This window comes from Pithys albifrons, chromosome 9 (genome assembly GCF_047495875.1).
Source record: "Pithys albifrons albifrons isolate INPA30051 chromosome 9, PitAlb_v1, whole genome shotgun sequence".
Classification (NCBI taxonomy): Eukaryota; Metazoa; Chordata; class Aves; order Passeriformes; family Thamnophilidae; genus Pithys; species Pithys albifrons.
This window is the reverse complement of record NC_092466.1, coordinates 29,390,932-29,408,602: the sequence shown is the minus strand read 5'-3', so window position 1 is coordinate 29,408,602 and position 17,671 is coordinate 29,390,932. Positions and strand designations below refer to the sequence as shown.

The following is a 17,671-nucleotide window of genomic DNA, read 5'->3' as shown; positions in this document are numbered from 1 at the left end:
TTCAGTTGAGTACACAAGAAACAAAAAAGAGCTGAGCAGTTTTTCTTAAAAGCTTTCCCCTTAACCTAAAACCTGTTGTTCGTCAAACTGTTTATACATATATATGTAATAATATATATAATATATATTATATATATGTATAACAAGACACAGAAAGTTAAATAAAAAGAGCCACACAGCACAGCAGACACATAAAAACACAATCCGCTTATCCTGTGCTTAAACTTAGAAACTGTGGAAGTTTAAATCCTTGTTAGAAGGAAAACATTTTCTTATGTTTATTGTTTGTTTGATTTTAGTTATAATTCACCTTTAAAACATTTGCTACTGCTATACTAATACCAGCTGTTAAGTTCTCCCAGTGAATTGTCATCTTGACTATAAAATAGGGTTCTGGGGAAAGGAGAGATCTGCACATGGTGGATTTGTCTAGCAAGAAACAGATGATTTTTTTGCTCTGAAAAAAACTAAACCTGTAAGGGAATAAGTGTTGAAATCCATGGAAAAAAAGAAAAGTATGGCCCTCAGTCCCAGTAACAGGTCTTCTTTGGCACTTGAGAACGACCACAAGTAGTTTGCCTTTTTATTCATATAGAACAAAATTTACAAAGTCATTCATACATTTTTGTTTGTTTTTTGTTTTGTTTTTTACTTACTTCGAAAATTGGGAATATTCAAAATACACTTTTACCCCACTTCATTCTTTCATTATTTACAAGTATATACAAGAAAAATGTAAGAGTTTGTTTTCTTTTTTTTTGTTTTTCTTTTGTTGTTTTTGTTTGTTTGTTTGTTTTAAATTTTTGTATTAAAAAGCTCTGCTGGTTGTTTTACTGTTTGTTTTCATCATATGGATGTTCCATGCGAGGGCTCCATTGCTTCTGGAATGACTCCCCCTGGCACAGACTGGAATGACATTGGGATGGGGGTTTTCACGGGACTCTGCCGAAATAGTCCTCCATTTGGTGACCTGTGTTTGCACTGTATGGAGGGCATGGTGGCTGAGCTGCTCAGGGGCAGCGGCAGGTTGCTGCCAGAGGCAGCTGTGAGTGTCCTGCTGGCACCATGAGTTGTCTGTTCTGGTAAAAAGGTGGTGACAGACAGTTGTGTGTTCTGGTATTCGCGCACAGGCTCCAGGGTCTGGGCTGGCTGCATGCCACCGATCTCCAGGGCTGAGATTTCAATGGACGCTGGAGAGATTTGCTTGTGGGCTATGTCTTCATCAATCAAACTGTTCATGCGTCTGTGGACCTGCTCCAGATTCACTTCTTTGTCCTAGTGAGGAAGAAACCAGAACAATCAGTCCAAATGCAATCTCTGATCCTGTCTGGCCCCCCTTCAATTCCAGTGTGTGACTGGAGTGGCTGATCACTTATTGCATCACTTTGTTTTCATGTGTGCCAGTGCAAAACCTCAAGATCTGCCCAACATCTCCTATGCAAAACATGCTGAAGAAAAAACACCAGCTCAGTTTCAGCCTGAAGAAACCCCTGATGTTGTCAATCTCATCCTCTTTGGAGGTAAACAGGTGACTGTGGTTCAGCTAACAGGATCTGGCACCACTGACCAGCACATCCCTCAAGCCCTTAGCTCTCCTTGCACAAGCCCAGAAAAGGCATATGGCAGACAAACAAGCAAGCTGGGACTCCAAATTCCAGTAGGCAGCTCACAAACTTGTAACCATGTGACAGTTCACTACTGTCTTGATATGCAGGGCATTTTCTAAAGAGCACATCAGTAAAACATGTCAGTAAAAAACCCCCTGACTTTAGGGTAGTTGCTTCATGTGACAGTCTACTGGCAAGGGGTTGCACTGATGAAGAATTTCTCCCATCCCATCAGGAAGCCCTGGGTCAACCCACGTGGCACAGAATATAGACCTACTGGAAGAGCACTGAGAGAAACCTGCTCTGGGAATCCTCCGGAGGGGTCCATGCATTTGTGTTCTAAACAATTGTGTGACCAACGATAAGCTGTCTGTCACCTTGTGTGTGGTGAGAGCTTGGGAAAACAATGCTGGTCTTTAGAAAATGCATCACCATCTCCTGAGAAGGTGTTGCCTAAGGTTCCAGATTGATCTCTTCAAAAGACTTTCAGGACCACTCACTCAACACGCTTTAGCTTCCATGAGGAAATACAGAAAAAAAAAGGTTGTCTTTAAAACCCAAAGCAGCAAAGACCTGCAATGGGCTGTTTATCACCTCTGTGCAGCATTCAGGATGCTCAAATTGGAAAGCAACAAAACTGGCAGTGTAAAGTCAACCACCTGGGATGCTGTATGACTGAATTTTAACAGCTAGCATTGTATTGCAAATAAAAGGTATTGTATTATATAATTTCTCTACATTTCATAAAGCACAGCTATGATCTGCAGTTGTAGTTATTTGATGGAAGTGTAACATACAGCAGAATAGCAGCAAAGCATCTATAAAAGCCCAACAACCCTGGAACTGGAGAAATTCCCTGCTCTGACAGAAACCTGTAATTACATTAGGCAGCCAGCAAGACTCCAGCCTAGGAAGTAGGACTACCTGAAAATTTTGTGTTCCAGTAATCTCTGACTGCCCACTGTCAACATGTGTTTAAATGTTGCTTAAACCCAACACCAGCACTTGTATTGATTCATACCAAAACCCAGGCTCTGGGAACAGAGAAGTGTCTCTGCCATTCACTCCTCATGATCTTTTGCCACTGGTGTTCAGGTGGAAAAGAGAGAATTGCAGTATTATTCCAGTAGTATCTGGTATGCAACTTTGCTTTCACCTGTAAATTGAAAAGTGAAATCCAAAGTCCTTGATTTCCATCAATGTCAGCTACCAATTCAATTCTAACCTTGGGATTTAACACCATTTCTACATTACTCAAGAGCCGTTGAATTTGCTGTTCTTTGCATGGATGTGGAAATGAATTAGTGTTACATGATGCTAAGCCCAAACCTGTGTCCTTAACTTAGACTAAATACATATTGATTTCAGTTGGAGCACAATTGCTCCACAATTACAGGGCTGAGCTGCATGTTACAACTACTTTGCTAATCAGTGAAAAATTAATTCCTATTTAATTTACATCACAAATCCACCAAAATCCCAGTGAAGATGCCACAAACCCAGGGGATATAATTTTCCTCACCAATGAAACAAACTAATTTTTTTTAAAATCCTGCTTTTTCAGCCAAATACTCTAATCAGATAACTTTGAGTTAGGGAAAATCAATGGATAATAAATAAAAAATAATCTTTTGACATAAAGGGATCACACAACACTTGTTTAGATTACCCATGCAGCTGCAATAAGTCCTTCTTGCCAACAACCATACCTGACCTGTCAGGCTCTTCATTCAATACATTAGACAATGCACTAAGCTGCCCATAACACAGAGGCTCTTTCATGAACTCTGTAGCTGGGAATATTAAGGATTTGTGGTACAGTAGCCAGAGGATTACACAGATTTAATTCAGAATTTCCTTTGTTTCTTCTTCTTGAAGTAAAATTGTGTACTGGGGGCAAGTATGAGAAAAGTTCTTATATCATTCCTGAATAAGTGTAAGGGCTCAACCTCCACAGGTAAGTTCTTTTTGCAGAGATGTCCAGCTACTCATTGCTGAGTTTTCCTCATCTCTCTGCCAACAAAAGCTTACTGCAAAGTTCTGCTTGTCCACAAACCTCAGCTAACTCCCAGAAACCTATTACATGTTTCTTTATGTACCTTGTGCTATTTCTTTTCTAAATAATCTTGCTAGCTTTGATTTAGACTCCTAGGCTGGTATTCTAGTTACCTGGGATGCATATTCTTGTCAAGCACCTACTAGAAAACAAGGGGAAAAAAACCCCAAACAAACCCTTGGGTTAGAACTGAGTAAATACTAGCACAAATTTTCCTAAATGAGACTTTGGAGAAATGCTCATGACTCATTTACATTTGTCCAAGCTTTTGCCAAATACTAATACCTTCTTCAGATCATTTCAAGGGAAAATACATGTCAACATTTTATTTGTACTTGATTTTTTTGATTTCAAATACATCCTCAGTGCATTCCATCCTGCTTTGCTATGGAAACAAAAATAATGTGACATGGATAAAGCCAAGCCAGAGGGACAGGTAAGGTTTCAGTAATTGCAACATGTAGTCATTAACTGCAGAGTAAAAATAAATTTGTGAATGAAGCAGACTCTTCACTTGAGGCATCTATGCCCAAAGGGTCATAAAAAAATTCAAGGCATGAATTAATTCTGGCTATAAATTTAGCTTAGCCCTTTCAAGATGTAAACACGAAGAGGCACAGATGGGATGCTCTTAACAGACACTTCCCTGTCTAGAACACAAGGATTATTCAGGACCACCCCATTGGGAATGCTCCCCTCTGCTGGCCTAATCAGTCTCTTCTTCCACCGTGCACAGTCCAGTCCTGAGACAGCATTCCTCAGGAAATGGTGGATTTGCAGTTGCTTATGTTTCACAAGGCAAACTCATGCTAAAGTTTTCATTAAAAACAAACAAACAAACAAAACCCAGCAAAACAAAAACAACAATTCCTGCATACAGACATCCCATCCTATCTGCACCGGAACACTTCATGCAGTCATAGAGAAGTAAATGCTTGGGATGTTTTTAAGAGGTAGGGGTGAGGATTTCATTTCCCTACTTCTCTTTCTTCAGCATTAAGGACAACTTTCTGGCCTTATTAAGATCAGAAAAAAAACATTTTAAAGGCTTTCAACAGCCCAAGAATTCACTTTATTCCTTCTTTTCATTGTCAAAATAAAATGTTTGTAAAGGTTATGGAAAACAACTTGTCTCTAAGGAATAATAAAACCACATTTTTAAAGGTTCTTCCCTTTGTCTTATTAGATGAAGAGCAGCTAAATAACTAAATGTCAAGCTTTGTATGATACTATCTTAATGTTGAATGAATTATTTTTCAAATACTTTAAAAAACCCTAAGGTAAAAGTCAGAAATCCTTGAAAAGATTAGTTTGTCATTGCATACTATAAAACTGCTTTGAATACCAAGATTTCCAGAAGTGAAGGTTTTGGGGTAGCTTTATGTGACAAGTCAACCTTTCAGAATTTGTAAATTCTGTAAACCAAATATTTTTTTCCTTTATTACTCTTCTGGAAAACTCAGTAACAAAGGATATGCTACTGAAAACTAACAAGCTAAATGGAAAAAGGATTAAATGGCAACAAAGCCAGAAAAAAAAAATCCTTAAAATTATGGTGTTTTCCTCCTTTATCAGCTTAGTGGGTTTTGTTTTATTTTTTATTCTATAATTCTCCTCAAATAGGGGTAATTTTTAATATTGTTTTCAGAACTTAGATTGCTGGGTTGTTTTGTTTTGTTGGTTTTTTGTTGTTTTTTTTTTAAATTCCCCGAGGCTTTGTCACCTTCATTGTGAAATGGCAATGTAGCATTGCAAAAGATTTTCAAGCTTTCTGATGCTGTAATGGTTCTCTATTTTTTTATTTATTCTATAATATAATTAATGAATTAAAATGAATAAATTACTACAAATTAAAACATTGAGGGCTGGAGCTTGGGAATGGCAGAGGTGCCAGACCCGGCAGCTGGATGAAAACCAGGCTCTGGTGAGCCAGTTTGGTAGCACAGAGTCCTCCCTTAGCCAAGGAGAGCCCCTTGGGGCAGCCCTACTGCTACTCCTCACAAAACCTTCTGGCTTCTGCTCCACTGAGACTCAGTGAGGGCACTTCAAGAGCTGAATGGATGAATGAGTTCTAGAGTTAACACCTCAGTGTCTGTGACAGACGTCACCAAAGGTTGCTTCTCTTTTTTGCACTTAATATACAAAATTTAGTTAATATAAATATGTCACACCTCAGATGTTTCATGCCAATTCAACTTCACTTTTCATCTGTGGTTACATTGGATAAATGTATATGTTTGTGTTGCCAGCAGATAAAATATTTTTCCTTTGCTAGCTTCATAATTCTATTTTCAATATTAATGTTGTACTCCAAATAGATCAGTTGAAGAAATTAATCAGTGAAGGGAAGAAACGTGTAAGGAAAATGAATTATACACACAGGCTTATCCTCTGCAGGCTTAAGGAAGACAGCTAACCAAACATTGCTCCTGGTCAGGAAATTATCTTATTCATAAATACCAATTGAAATGTCATTCTTCCCCAATGAGTTTGAGTGCTGGAAGGGTGATTGAAGGGCATGTTCCTGATACATTCCAAGCCCTTGATGGTGAGTGACAGGTTCAATGGCCTATGACTGACAGCAGGAGCACACCCTGGCAACTGTTGGAGTGGATTTGAATGATGCACACCAGAATGATATGGGTATGACTAAACCTGTGTGACCACACCTGCAAGAAACTACAACTCCCTTTCAGGACCAACTAAGTATGGCCTTATCAAGCAGAGAGAAATTATGACAAGATATAAATGCAGACAAGATGATTAACAGACTAATCAATATTTTTTCCCTAGCTTATTTTCTGTGACTTTTGACAGTGGCTTCTAATAAAAACCCATAAACAGTCATATTGAAAGAATATGAAACTACTCTGGAGGTTTGGAGTCAGTTAACATGATCAAATTCAAGAGACATCTCACTGAGGGTTGGAAAGGAGCTGCTGGCTGCTGTTTTCCAGAAATTGCCTACATCACTCTAAACACAACTAATTAAAAGGTAATACTGCTCAGCTGGCAGGCTTGCAATGCTTGGGATTTTGCAAAGCAAAGATTTTTGAGAAAAATATTTTTATTAAAGACACCTTTGTGGCCTCTTGTTCCTGCTTGTGATTTCACTGAGCTTATAGCACAGTTCAACAGAAGCCACTAAAAGACATAAAAATGGTACAAGCTGATGAAGCAGTTCCAGTAAGGCAAAAAAGGAAGACAATTGCCCCCTCAAAAGGTTGAATATCTGTAGGAATTTGATTTAAAACTATGACAAAACTAAGTTGCATCTGCATCCCACACATGCAAATAAAAGCACACGAGATTAGAGAAGAAAAGATTGACTGATGGCTCTTATCCTAAAAAGACTAGAATTTCAGAAATGCAGCCAATAGGAGCAGGCAGGCTCATACAGGGAGGGACTATCACGAGTGTGTCAGTCAGGTGCTGATAACTGTGGCAAGACTTAAAAGCTTGTTAATGTAGTTCTTAATAAGCCTCAGGAGATATGCAGAAAATAATGCTTTTAAAGTAATATAGTCAATCATCAATCATGGCACATTTCTAATTGGTTCGTTTGTTTGTGTCTTGGGTGACAATACGAAAGATTGTCTTTTGGTGAAAGAATGACACCAAGACATAAATTCTAACATTAGATTTTCATTCTACGAAACAACTACTTTAAAAATAAGGTATATTGTGATTAGGACTGAGGTTCAAAATTTGAGCCAAATCCCAACCTCAGACAGACATTTCCTCTTCTGACTTTGACCAGTATACATGCCAGTCTCTCTCCCATCCATATGAAAATCCTCTTGCCTCATACACGTATGTTTAAAAATACAGGTATCAGAGGTATCAGACACAGGTGATGGAGGGCATATTCTGAGGCACTCCCATGCACAGACAGACATATCACATAATTGAAAAGAAAAGCAGAGAAATAAAACTGAAACAGTGAAGTTTCCATGTTCAGGTACACACAGGCTATTCTTTTCTTAGCTCAGCATTAAAAGCCACAGCTCCACCCAGCTACCAGCTCCTGTCCAGGGGGTTCCAACCATCATGGACTCAAACATTCAGCTTGTTAAGGAGAAACAAAGCAGCAGCAGGTCTCCATATGTACATTTGCTTCAGATTATTCTGGAATCCTGTATTCACCCAGGGTCATTATCATTACTTTCAGCTACAGCTACTGCATATGCAAAGCTATAATTTTAATTTATTCCAGGAGGCTCTGACAGACTGGCAAAACCAGGCATAATTGCCTTACTCAGGAACAAAAAGCAGTGATGATATATGTAATAGACGTGCTGCAAAACAATGACAACACAGTATGGTGTTATATTAATACAAATAACCCCTTTTTAATATGACTCAGTTTGCCACACTCATTATTCTAGAGATTCTGCAGTCAACAATGCAATGAAATGCAGACAGACTTGTAAACAGATGCAGCAATGATGTATGTTTGCTGTCATTAATTTTACACAGGCAACTGACCTAGTCAAATAGCACTTAATGTTACATAAAATTCACTGAGTGGTTTCTCAGGGTACTCTGCTAGACACCAGTTTGACCATAACAGTATCCAATATGCAGAAATATGCAAAGACACACCTTGTCTACTTGAAAAACCACTTTCATAAATAGGCCCAATCCTGCAATCAAGCTTCTGCTCTTCTAAGTGAAAACTATAGTATGTATTTTAATTAGCAATTAAGTAAGTTATCATCCATAAAACAGATGTTAGAAGAATGCACTGAGACTGACATCAGTTGAGGTCCAGTTGGCTGTTATCTAATTGAAAGAATAAAAGAAATGAAAGTTTTGCACTATGTTAATTACATTCAATGTGTAATCATCTTCAAAGAAATGAAACTTCATAAAAATTATGTACCCAAGGCCACCTTATTCACTAGGTGATGCTCTCCTCCACCAGAGAGCAGAGATTCCTTTATGAAGAGACAGTAATATTCTTTTCCCTTCTAAGTAAACCTGAATAAAAAGTGAGAAATAATAGAATACTGCAAAGATGATGTTAATGGGATAGCAAATTGTTACAAATACATTGCCAAAGTTTATTTCCACTGACACACAGAAAATCGGTGAAACTAAGACATTACCAAAAGCCTACAGATCAGTGACTTGCTACAGAATTGCTACAAGTAGCAAGGACATTCCTGAAGTAGTTCATATCTTTCCACACTGGCCTTGCCCCCCTTTCCCTGGTTGGGTTTATCTAACTTGAAATCATAGCTAACCAGGGATTAACTCTTAAGGCAGCTGTAACTGTCCCATGGTTCCTGCCCGGAGCCTTGTCCAGAAGTGCACTGGACAGTGAGCTCCCCAGCCAGCCATTACAGCTGACAATCCTCACCAACTTAAACCAGCTAAACCTCTCTCTGTTTTCCTTGCCCTCTTCAAGTGAATCCCCAGGCCATGGCACTGTGAGAAACAATATGCAGGACTCAGTACTAATGGGAGAACATCACACGTGAGGTGGGAGCAGGTAGCCCCACAGTCTCCTGTGGTGATCTGCTCCCACATTCATCACAATCCATTAACAAAGTGCAATCACAAAGAAACACTGCCTAGTCCTCACAGCAAACTCAAACCTGTAAGGTAAGAGGCTGTGAAAGTCTTTTCATTTGTTACTCAATACAAAAAGGGACATTCAGCCTCAGACTGAGATATTCTGCTTTAAAATCCTTACCAACCTTGGTTCACAAGCTGGTAACTCAGCTACAAAGAAAATGAGTGACTGGTGCACATTATAGAGATGTTTCCACAGTTTTCATGAGGTTAAAAATAAACAAGACAGTAAACGAATGCAAAGAAACATTTTTCAACACAAGCAGCAAAATGCAGGACAGAATGAGTGCTGGTGGATGAGCATGCCCAGGTCTCTGCAAAGGAACTCGTAGGAGAAAGAACTTGCAACCAGAGAAACCTTTACTGTGTACACACCATACATATTGTAGTTACAAGCATTTCCAAAAACACAAAGGTTAGGTTCAAGGGGAGTTCCAGAGAGAGGTGAAGATGAGGAGAAGGTTAACAGGGATTCATCTGTGCAGGCATTTTTAACAAGAAACCAAGTATCTGTATCTTTATTATAAATTCTCACCATGCTTCTGAGGCCCAGCCTCACATCATTTGCCATCTCCAGATGGAAAGGGAAAAGAAGACGTGGGGAGGAAAGAAAAGAATTATCAAGAAAGTGAGGCTAATAAGGTAATTAATATTTCACTCTTTTCAGCAAACATATACTTCATATTTCTTATACTTCTGGTCTGAAATAGCATTTGCGACAAAAGAGGATGGCCCTCAAGAGAGTGGTGTTTTCAGAATCTGACTACATCTAAAATTACCCTGTGTGGTGACAGATTACTCTTTTATGAAGTAAAAATTCAATTCATGAAGGTTCTGTTCTAAAATTCACTAAAAATTAATGGATTCTTTACATTGCTTTACACAGCTTTTTAATCCTAAATTATTATCTAGTCCATAAGGGATGTAATTTTTCACTCTAGTGAGCCCAAAGCAATGCTACCCCTTAACAGTCTGATTTCCTCTACTGGAGCATTAGGCATGACAGATTGCTGTACACCCTCCTTCTTCATCATTCCAGTCTAGTCAAATCCAAATCTCAAAAGTTCCCATTTTTTTTCTTATTATGGCAGGAGTAGAAGAGAGAGTTGGCACAGGAGACAAAGAATTGCTTCTACAACCTGTTTGATGCCCAGTGATTGTCGCCTTATAAAGCCTCCCCTCTCCACTACAGCGATGTGAAAGCCTTACAAAACTCTTACTCCTGACAATTAGCCACAATTTTTTCAATTAAAAACTGAATTTTGAAAAGGTTTCTGCACCCCTATTCATGGCTATATTTTGGAAACTGCCCAAGCTCCTATTTTAACAGAAGAAAAGACATGATCAGCCAAACCGTTAAAATACTTAGTATAATAAAAATCTGGACATCAGTTTCCAAAAAGGGAAGTCTTGCATATTGAATAATTCTGAGGAAAGAGTACTTGTTACGTTGAATGAGTTTGAGTAGCTCTTTTCTACATCTGGGCTTATAAATATGATTCTGAATTGATGGAAAATCATAACCAAAGCATGGGTTATTTTTTAAAAAATTACATATTTTTCTACAGTATTGGTAACTGTAATAATTAATATTTTGCGAATATTGACCAAAGTTTATTTCAAGTATTAGAAAATTATTTAAATTCAACAGATAAATAGATTTATAAATTGCATGTTACCATTATTGCATGGTAAGGTCAATCTTCAGCAAAGAACTTTAATGCACATGTAACTTTCAGTTTCTGCTTTATACATGTTGTTTTCAAAGCAATTAAAGTTTAATCCTACATCACTAAAAGGAATGGAAGTGTTTTGGTGATCTGAGTGAGATCAGGATACAACTGTTACTTAATTTTATGTACATGTTTAAATACTTAGATCAACACCTAAGGCATTTTACAAACCACAAAAAATATAAAAGAAATTTGAGAAAAAGGCCACATTTTATGTTTTTTATTTTAAACTTTTACTGATTTTGTTATTTTACACCCCCTTCAAAAAGTTAACTTTAAAATAGTGCTGTAGGCTGAGATAACACATACAAAAATTAGCTCTATAAACATTATGTGAAGAGTCTAAAAGAATCTGATACATTAAGGCTCCAATTCAGTCAAACACTTAAGCTCATGCAGCACATGAGTAGCCTCAGAAGTTCTCTGGGACAGGCAATGTAATGCAAATTAAGCAAGTACTTACACTCATTAACAAACTGAAACTTTAAACAGGTTATTTCTTTTAGATTTCCCTGCATGGCAACATTCATTTTTTAAGCTTATTTCTGTTGAATGTTTCCCCCCACCCTAAGATTCATGCCAAGTAAATCCAGATTATATCCCTAAGAATTCCATTGACAGGGTTTTCTTACATGACTGAGAGAAAAGTTAAACCAAACACAAAAATCCTTTCCTTGCAGTTAGGGAAATATGCTGGTACCAAACTGAATGGCTTCAACACTGCTTTGGGTAGCACTGTCATAAATCACGGAGCTGACATGTCCATTTTAAATCCATTACAGCCTTGACTGAAATCCATGGTGATCAATAGAAAGAGCTGACTGATTTCATTGGATTCTGGATGTGCACACTGCCTGTGACCAGATATTGGAGAGTATCTGCTTCACTACTAGGCTCCTTCAAGGAGAAAATCTTGTTTCTTTACTCATGGGAAAAGCCAGCATGGAGTTAGTTAAGATGGCCTTTCAGCTATTATCAGTTTCTATGCAAGGCAATTTATATATTATGTATTCCTTTTGTTTTTTCTTTAACTGATTCTTCCAGTTTATACTTTATCATCAAACAACATTAAACTTTGCATTCTGGGATGACTGATTCCTAACACCGCTTTGCTGATTTAAAAATGCTAGTTAAATGAAGTTTCTCAGCTTATATATTCAAAGCTAGTTTGAAACTGAATTTCTAGATGGCATTAAAATGCATTATTTTGCCAGGGTTTGCATGATTTATTTTCCCCAAAAAACTTTATTTATTCTTAGAAAAGTAAAATACAATACAGTGGTACAAACAAATGATAATTTATATGCAACTGAGCAAAAAATGTACAAAGATTTCAGACATGTCATTAAAATACAGAAAAGAATAACTTAAAATAAGATAAAATATAGAGAACATGCAATGAAGGGAAAATAAAATATCAGTTTGATGATCTCATGTTTCCTTTCACTTTCAAAAGGAACCATCCTGGAGGGAATCAAATTGTCAGATAAAAAGATAACACCACAAAGGAGACAAGGTAAATGAAGTGACAAAGAAAAAGACAAGGAAAGTGAAAATAATGGTGAAAGCAAGAGACTCTTTAATAATCAAAAACAACGCTGCTGACACCATGCTGAAGGTACAGAAGCCTCAGTTGCCATGGAATAGTATCTAGCTGGAGAACTTAAGTGAGATGAATACAGTGCAAACCACAATTCTTAGCAGTGACAACTTCTGATCCATTAGACTCGTGTCTGCCAGCTCATATTTCCATTTCTAAGGTACACTGGGTTTCAGGCTCTTCTAATAGCAGAGGAGAGTCTTAGTGGGTAACCTTCATGACTGCTAAAGCTACAAGTATGGATTTTTGAGGTAGGCTGGAATTTGCACATCACTGGACGTGGTAATAAGGGGACTTAAGGCAGATCACACAAGGCTGCCCTGGCCAGAGATAAAGGTTTTCTTTCATCCTGCAAACTGCCCAAGGTATTTGTGATAATTTTTAGAGTCATTTTGCTACCTCCCACTATCTTATAGAGCTTGCAGAGTCTAGGCATTTTGAGATTTTAAGCTGGGAGTAGCAGGAAACAGGAATTATAAGATGTTGTTACTAGTACATGAGTGGGTTCCCACTCTGAACAGTATCTGAATTGCTGTCCTCTTATAATAATTTAAAAATAAAAACTAAGAAAAGAAAAGTGAAAAGAGTCTATTGAATAAAATGATTTTGCAGAAGCATAAGGAGGTTAAGAAACTGAAAAATAAGTTTTGAGGACTGTGATTGTTAGTAAATTATAAATATGATACAAGTTATGAGACAATGACTAGTAGCAACTCAGAAGGTCGAAAACTATGCTATTCCTTAACCAGTAAACCCCCAAAACCTTCTTGCACTACAGAATCACAAACACGCTGCATACAGTTTCTGAGAAACTTACATTGCTAGGAATAGCACAGCTAGTTTGGAAAAAGTAGATTTATTATACAAATTCTCTGAGCAAAAAAAGAACCAAACCAGGAATTTTTTGAGGTCATTCTAACACTGCCTTTCAAGAGCTATGTTAACTATAGGTGAATAAATACCACCTTTTATGAGAGATGCAATAAGTACTGTTCCCCCAAAACCACATCATCCTGAATAAGTGATTAATTTCGTTTAACATGGGGTTGCCTGTTAATCTCTTTTTTAGTGAATACACCTCATGCACAGTGAAAAATATAGGAATTCAACTTTCTTTTCAGGAATAGGAAGGTATTTTATCTTTGCTTCAAGTTTCCACTGTTTGTGGATGAACTAGGAATGCTTTCTTAATAGTTCTGAAGAGATCTCAGAAGTAATAATCTTCAAGAGGAACAGTACCTCACACTAGGACATATCTGATAAAGCACAGAGGGTGCTGGGGACTCACTGCAGTAGCAGCTACACTGGATCATAATGACAATGGAGATGTGAAAACTGTCTTTCATTCTGTCAAATGGAATAAAAGATACCAGCAAGCTGATGATGTGGCAAAGCCCTTGGCAGTTAAATGATCCAAATGACATTATGGCTTACAGATATTGTGAAATAAATGCATAGGACTCATACAAAAAGATATAGAAATCCAAAGATAATTATTAAAAGCTCAACATTTACATGGTACTAGGTTTTAATAACTTTATCTGATAGCTCAGTTATTTAAAAGGGACACAGAGTGACTGAACAGAGATTCCAGAATAAATATTAATTTGTTTACAACTCTCCAGTTTTCTACAGCTTCTCAGAGTCAGAGGATTAAGTATTAGTATTGCTGGCTGAGTGGCAGCTGTGTACATTCAAGTTTTTAACACACAGAGACAGACATACGAGCTGGCTAAATTTCACTGTAGGTATAGGATGGCTGGGTATTAAAAATTAGCAGAGGGTGATTATAAATTCCAGAAAATCTCTTTTGAAAAAGATGATCAAATGTAAGTTTTTCTGAATTAGAAATTAATAAGGGCATTTTAACTCTACCAGCTACCTTTTCAACTCTGAAATTACAAACTTGAGCCCTTATAGAAGATGTGGCATGGTGTTGCAGCTATACATTTTTCCCCTGATGTTGGAACTAATATTTCTTTTGTTAATCTGATCAGATAAGGATTAAATGAAGAATTAATAGGGATAATGTTAAGATTTGTAAAGCAGAAATCATTAGAAATATTTTTTACAAATTTGTTTCAAATAGAATAAAAATGTCTTGTATCAATATCCTGAAAAATAAGATCACTTTTCTAACAAGAAATTTCACTATTCTTTGGATGATACAATTGTGAATCAATGACAATCGTGTCTTTGGGAAAATAAGGGAAATTTTTCTTTCCCTGGATGTTTATCTTAATGAATTGACTTAATGGGTAGAAGCAATACTATGTTTTTCTTAATTTTGTGGGTCAGAGTTTCTTCATATGTGATAATGTAAAAAAATATTCCAACTGGAAGCAGTCTTCACCTTACACAAGTCTTCCTATAAAGTCTCTACAAAAGTAAACCAGGTTAATGTTAAAGTCCAAGTTCTGTTGTCAGGTTTGAAAAGACAGGCTTCCTGTTCCACCCAGGCACACAGTTAACACTACATTGTTCTCACTCTCTGTAATTAAGAGCTGTGATTTATACCATGTAGACTCTGAGTCCTTGAACATCAATGTATTGTCTCAGGCTAACCTTCATAAAAGCCTAAGGAGTACAAAGTGGAAACTGGCAAAACCCAATACCTTAATGTCACCTGAAAACATTTCTCCAATGCTAATGAAGGCTGTGCATTCTTCTAATCCTGGACTTCCCAGACCCTTAACATACAAAATAAGAGCCTCCAAAAAATGCTTACACTCTCTCTCCAGCAAGCTGCACACCATCCAACCCTGTCATAAATCTGGTATAGTGGTTGTATATCCATCTTCCCAACATCTCTTTTTTTTCTCTTTGAGTTGGCAGCTGTTGACATGATACAGCACACTGAGTGGGCTATGCCAAACCAAGAATGTAACATAAGAGCTCTGCGAGTCATGACAACTCCTCATTCAGCTCTGATTCCACTATAATTTTGTACAATGGATTTATAAAGCTCCTAACAGGCTAAGGGTCACAGAAACCAAATGTTGCCACCTTCTCCTTTGCCTCATAGGTGACATGAAAGTCTAATCATAGAATCAGCCTCTTCTGTGACCCTTCACAAGCTCTGCACTTCACAAAGCAAATGCTTGGGAGAAAACCTCATTCCCACAATTTCTAAGTGATATCACAACACTAATGTTTTGCCAAAGCCTTCTCAAAAGCAAAAGAAAATTGGCAGCATGACTTGAGTTTGCAGTTGTTACTGAACTAATGACTTGGCTGGAGTACCAGATGCAGCTAAGAGGTGGTTTTTAATGTTCTGTGCATGCCTCAAGTGCTGCAGCTCTGTCACTATGCCTCTTGCTGTAGAAATGCCAGAAATACACAGTGGTTAAAATGAGATATTCTGACATGCTCCTCCTGGAGATCAAATCCTCCTTTTGCTTTTGGTCCCCTACACCATGCTCAGCCACTTCTTCTGGCTTACGCAGAGGAGTACCCAGACTCCACAGTCCCCTCAGCCGTGGATCCTGTTCTTCCCAAAGTTTTGAAACTTAGTTCCTCTAAACATGTCAAAAACCTTCAACCCATGTACACCATCTCTTCTGAAACTTAGTTTCCTCTCTTAATTGTAGTAGCCATCAGCAATCCCATTTCAACACCTCCTCACTGGTCGCACATAAATAAAATATCTCTGACTCTTAATCTGCCAGGAAATATCTGCTACATTTGTTTGCTAATTTAGTTCAGTGGATGTTGTGGTCACTGAGACCAGAAGCCCCAAACCCTGGTGTGCGGTGGGATCAGAGCTTAGACTGCAACAGCAGTGTGGCTGTCTTACACCTAGGCATAGGGTCCCTAAGGATCCAAAGGCACCTCTAGCTGCTTGCCTTCCGTTGCCTCCAGCTGCTCCTTTCAGGGACCTCTCATTCCACCCCATCCTGCCTGCCTGGCACACCTTCCATGTGTCTTCCTCCTGGCCAACTTGGCTCAACCCCACGCCCTGTCATTGGGAACACGCACTTTCTCATTCAACCTTAACACCTATATGTGCCAGGGCTCCCACTGACTCTGTTCCCTCTCTTTCAGTAGCACCCAAATCACTGGTCTTTCCAGAACCTGTCCCTGCACTGTCCCTGAGTTTAATCTGCCTCCTTAACCCAGCCTGGTTGTGCTCCAAGGGCAGACCCAGCCCCACACACAGTGATCTTCCCAAGCACAGCTGTACCATGTGGGTAACAACAGCAGACTTTAGAACACAGAAGCTTAAAAGTATTATATTGTTTGTCCCATAAACTGCAAAAGAGCAGTACGGATGCACAGAACAACCCTGATCAAGAGTGCACTGGAGGGAAAAGGAAGGAGGACAAGGATGAGAAAGGGAGAAAGACTGGATGGGATAGGGCAGGGATATGTAGTACTCCTTCCTACAGTTACAAAAACAGAAATGAAGGGGACAGGAAAAAAGAATATATTTAAACTTGGGAAGGCAGATTCTTTTTCAGCAATGGAAAATGAGTACTTGCAATGAAAGAGTGAATTATTTCACCTTAGCTATATAAAACTGCCATTGAGTCATATTCTCATCTCACTCTACAAAGATACACAAAGGTGAGTCCCAGAGCATAGGGAGGGGAACTCACTACATAGTCTGGCCAGATGAATGCTTGTGCACACACAACATGACACTTCAGACAACACCCCTGCTCCTTGCTTTGCCAAGCTTTCATGGTGAACCACTCACCACTGGGCTTTAGGCCTTGGCAATGCTGAGGTGGGGGGACCTTTGGGGTTACAGCAGGAGTGACTTCTACAAGGCAACAGGGCAAAATCATAGAATTATAGGACAGTTTGGGTTGGAAGGGACCTTGAAGATCCTCTGGTTCTAACCCCTCTGCCATGGGAAGGGATGCCATCCACTAGACCAGGTTGCCAATTTACCAAAATTGCTTACGGGTGATAGCTATGCCCATTAGTCTAGTACTACTGCAACTTGAGAAATATAGATTGGAATTGATGGGCTACATACTACTTTCCAGCTGTAGTGCAGCTCACTGCTATTATTTGCTTGTAACAAACATCTGTTCCAAGATGAAATCACCTACAAATGCTTCAGTGTCTCCAAAATTACAAGAGGTTA

At 38.4% G+C, this 17,671-nt stretch overlaps 1 protein-coding gene across 2 annotated transcripts in view; it reads right to left on the bottom strand.

Moving 5' to 3' along the window:
- Positions 1-293: 293 nt before the first annotated feature.
- GRID1 (glutamate ionotropic receptor delta type subunit 1) overlaps positions 294-17,671 on the bottom strand; it is a 492,238-nt gene continuing 474,860 nt past the window's right edge. For both annotated transcript variants that reach the window (XM_071563483.1, XM_071563482.1), the window contains one exon: positions 294-1,275. In XM_071563483.1, coding sequence (XP_071419584.1) covers positions 847-1,275 — 429 coding nt within the window. In that variant the 3' untranslated portion in view covers positions 294-846. The remainder of the gene's footprint in view (positions 1,276-17,671) is intronic.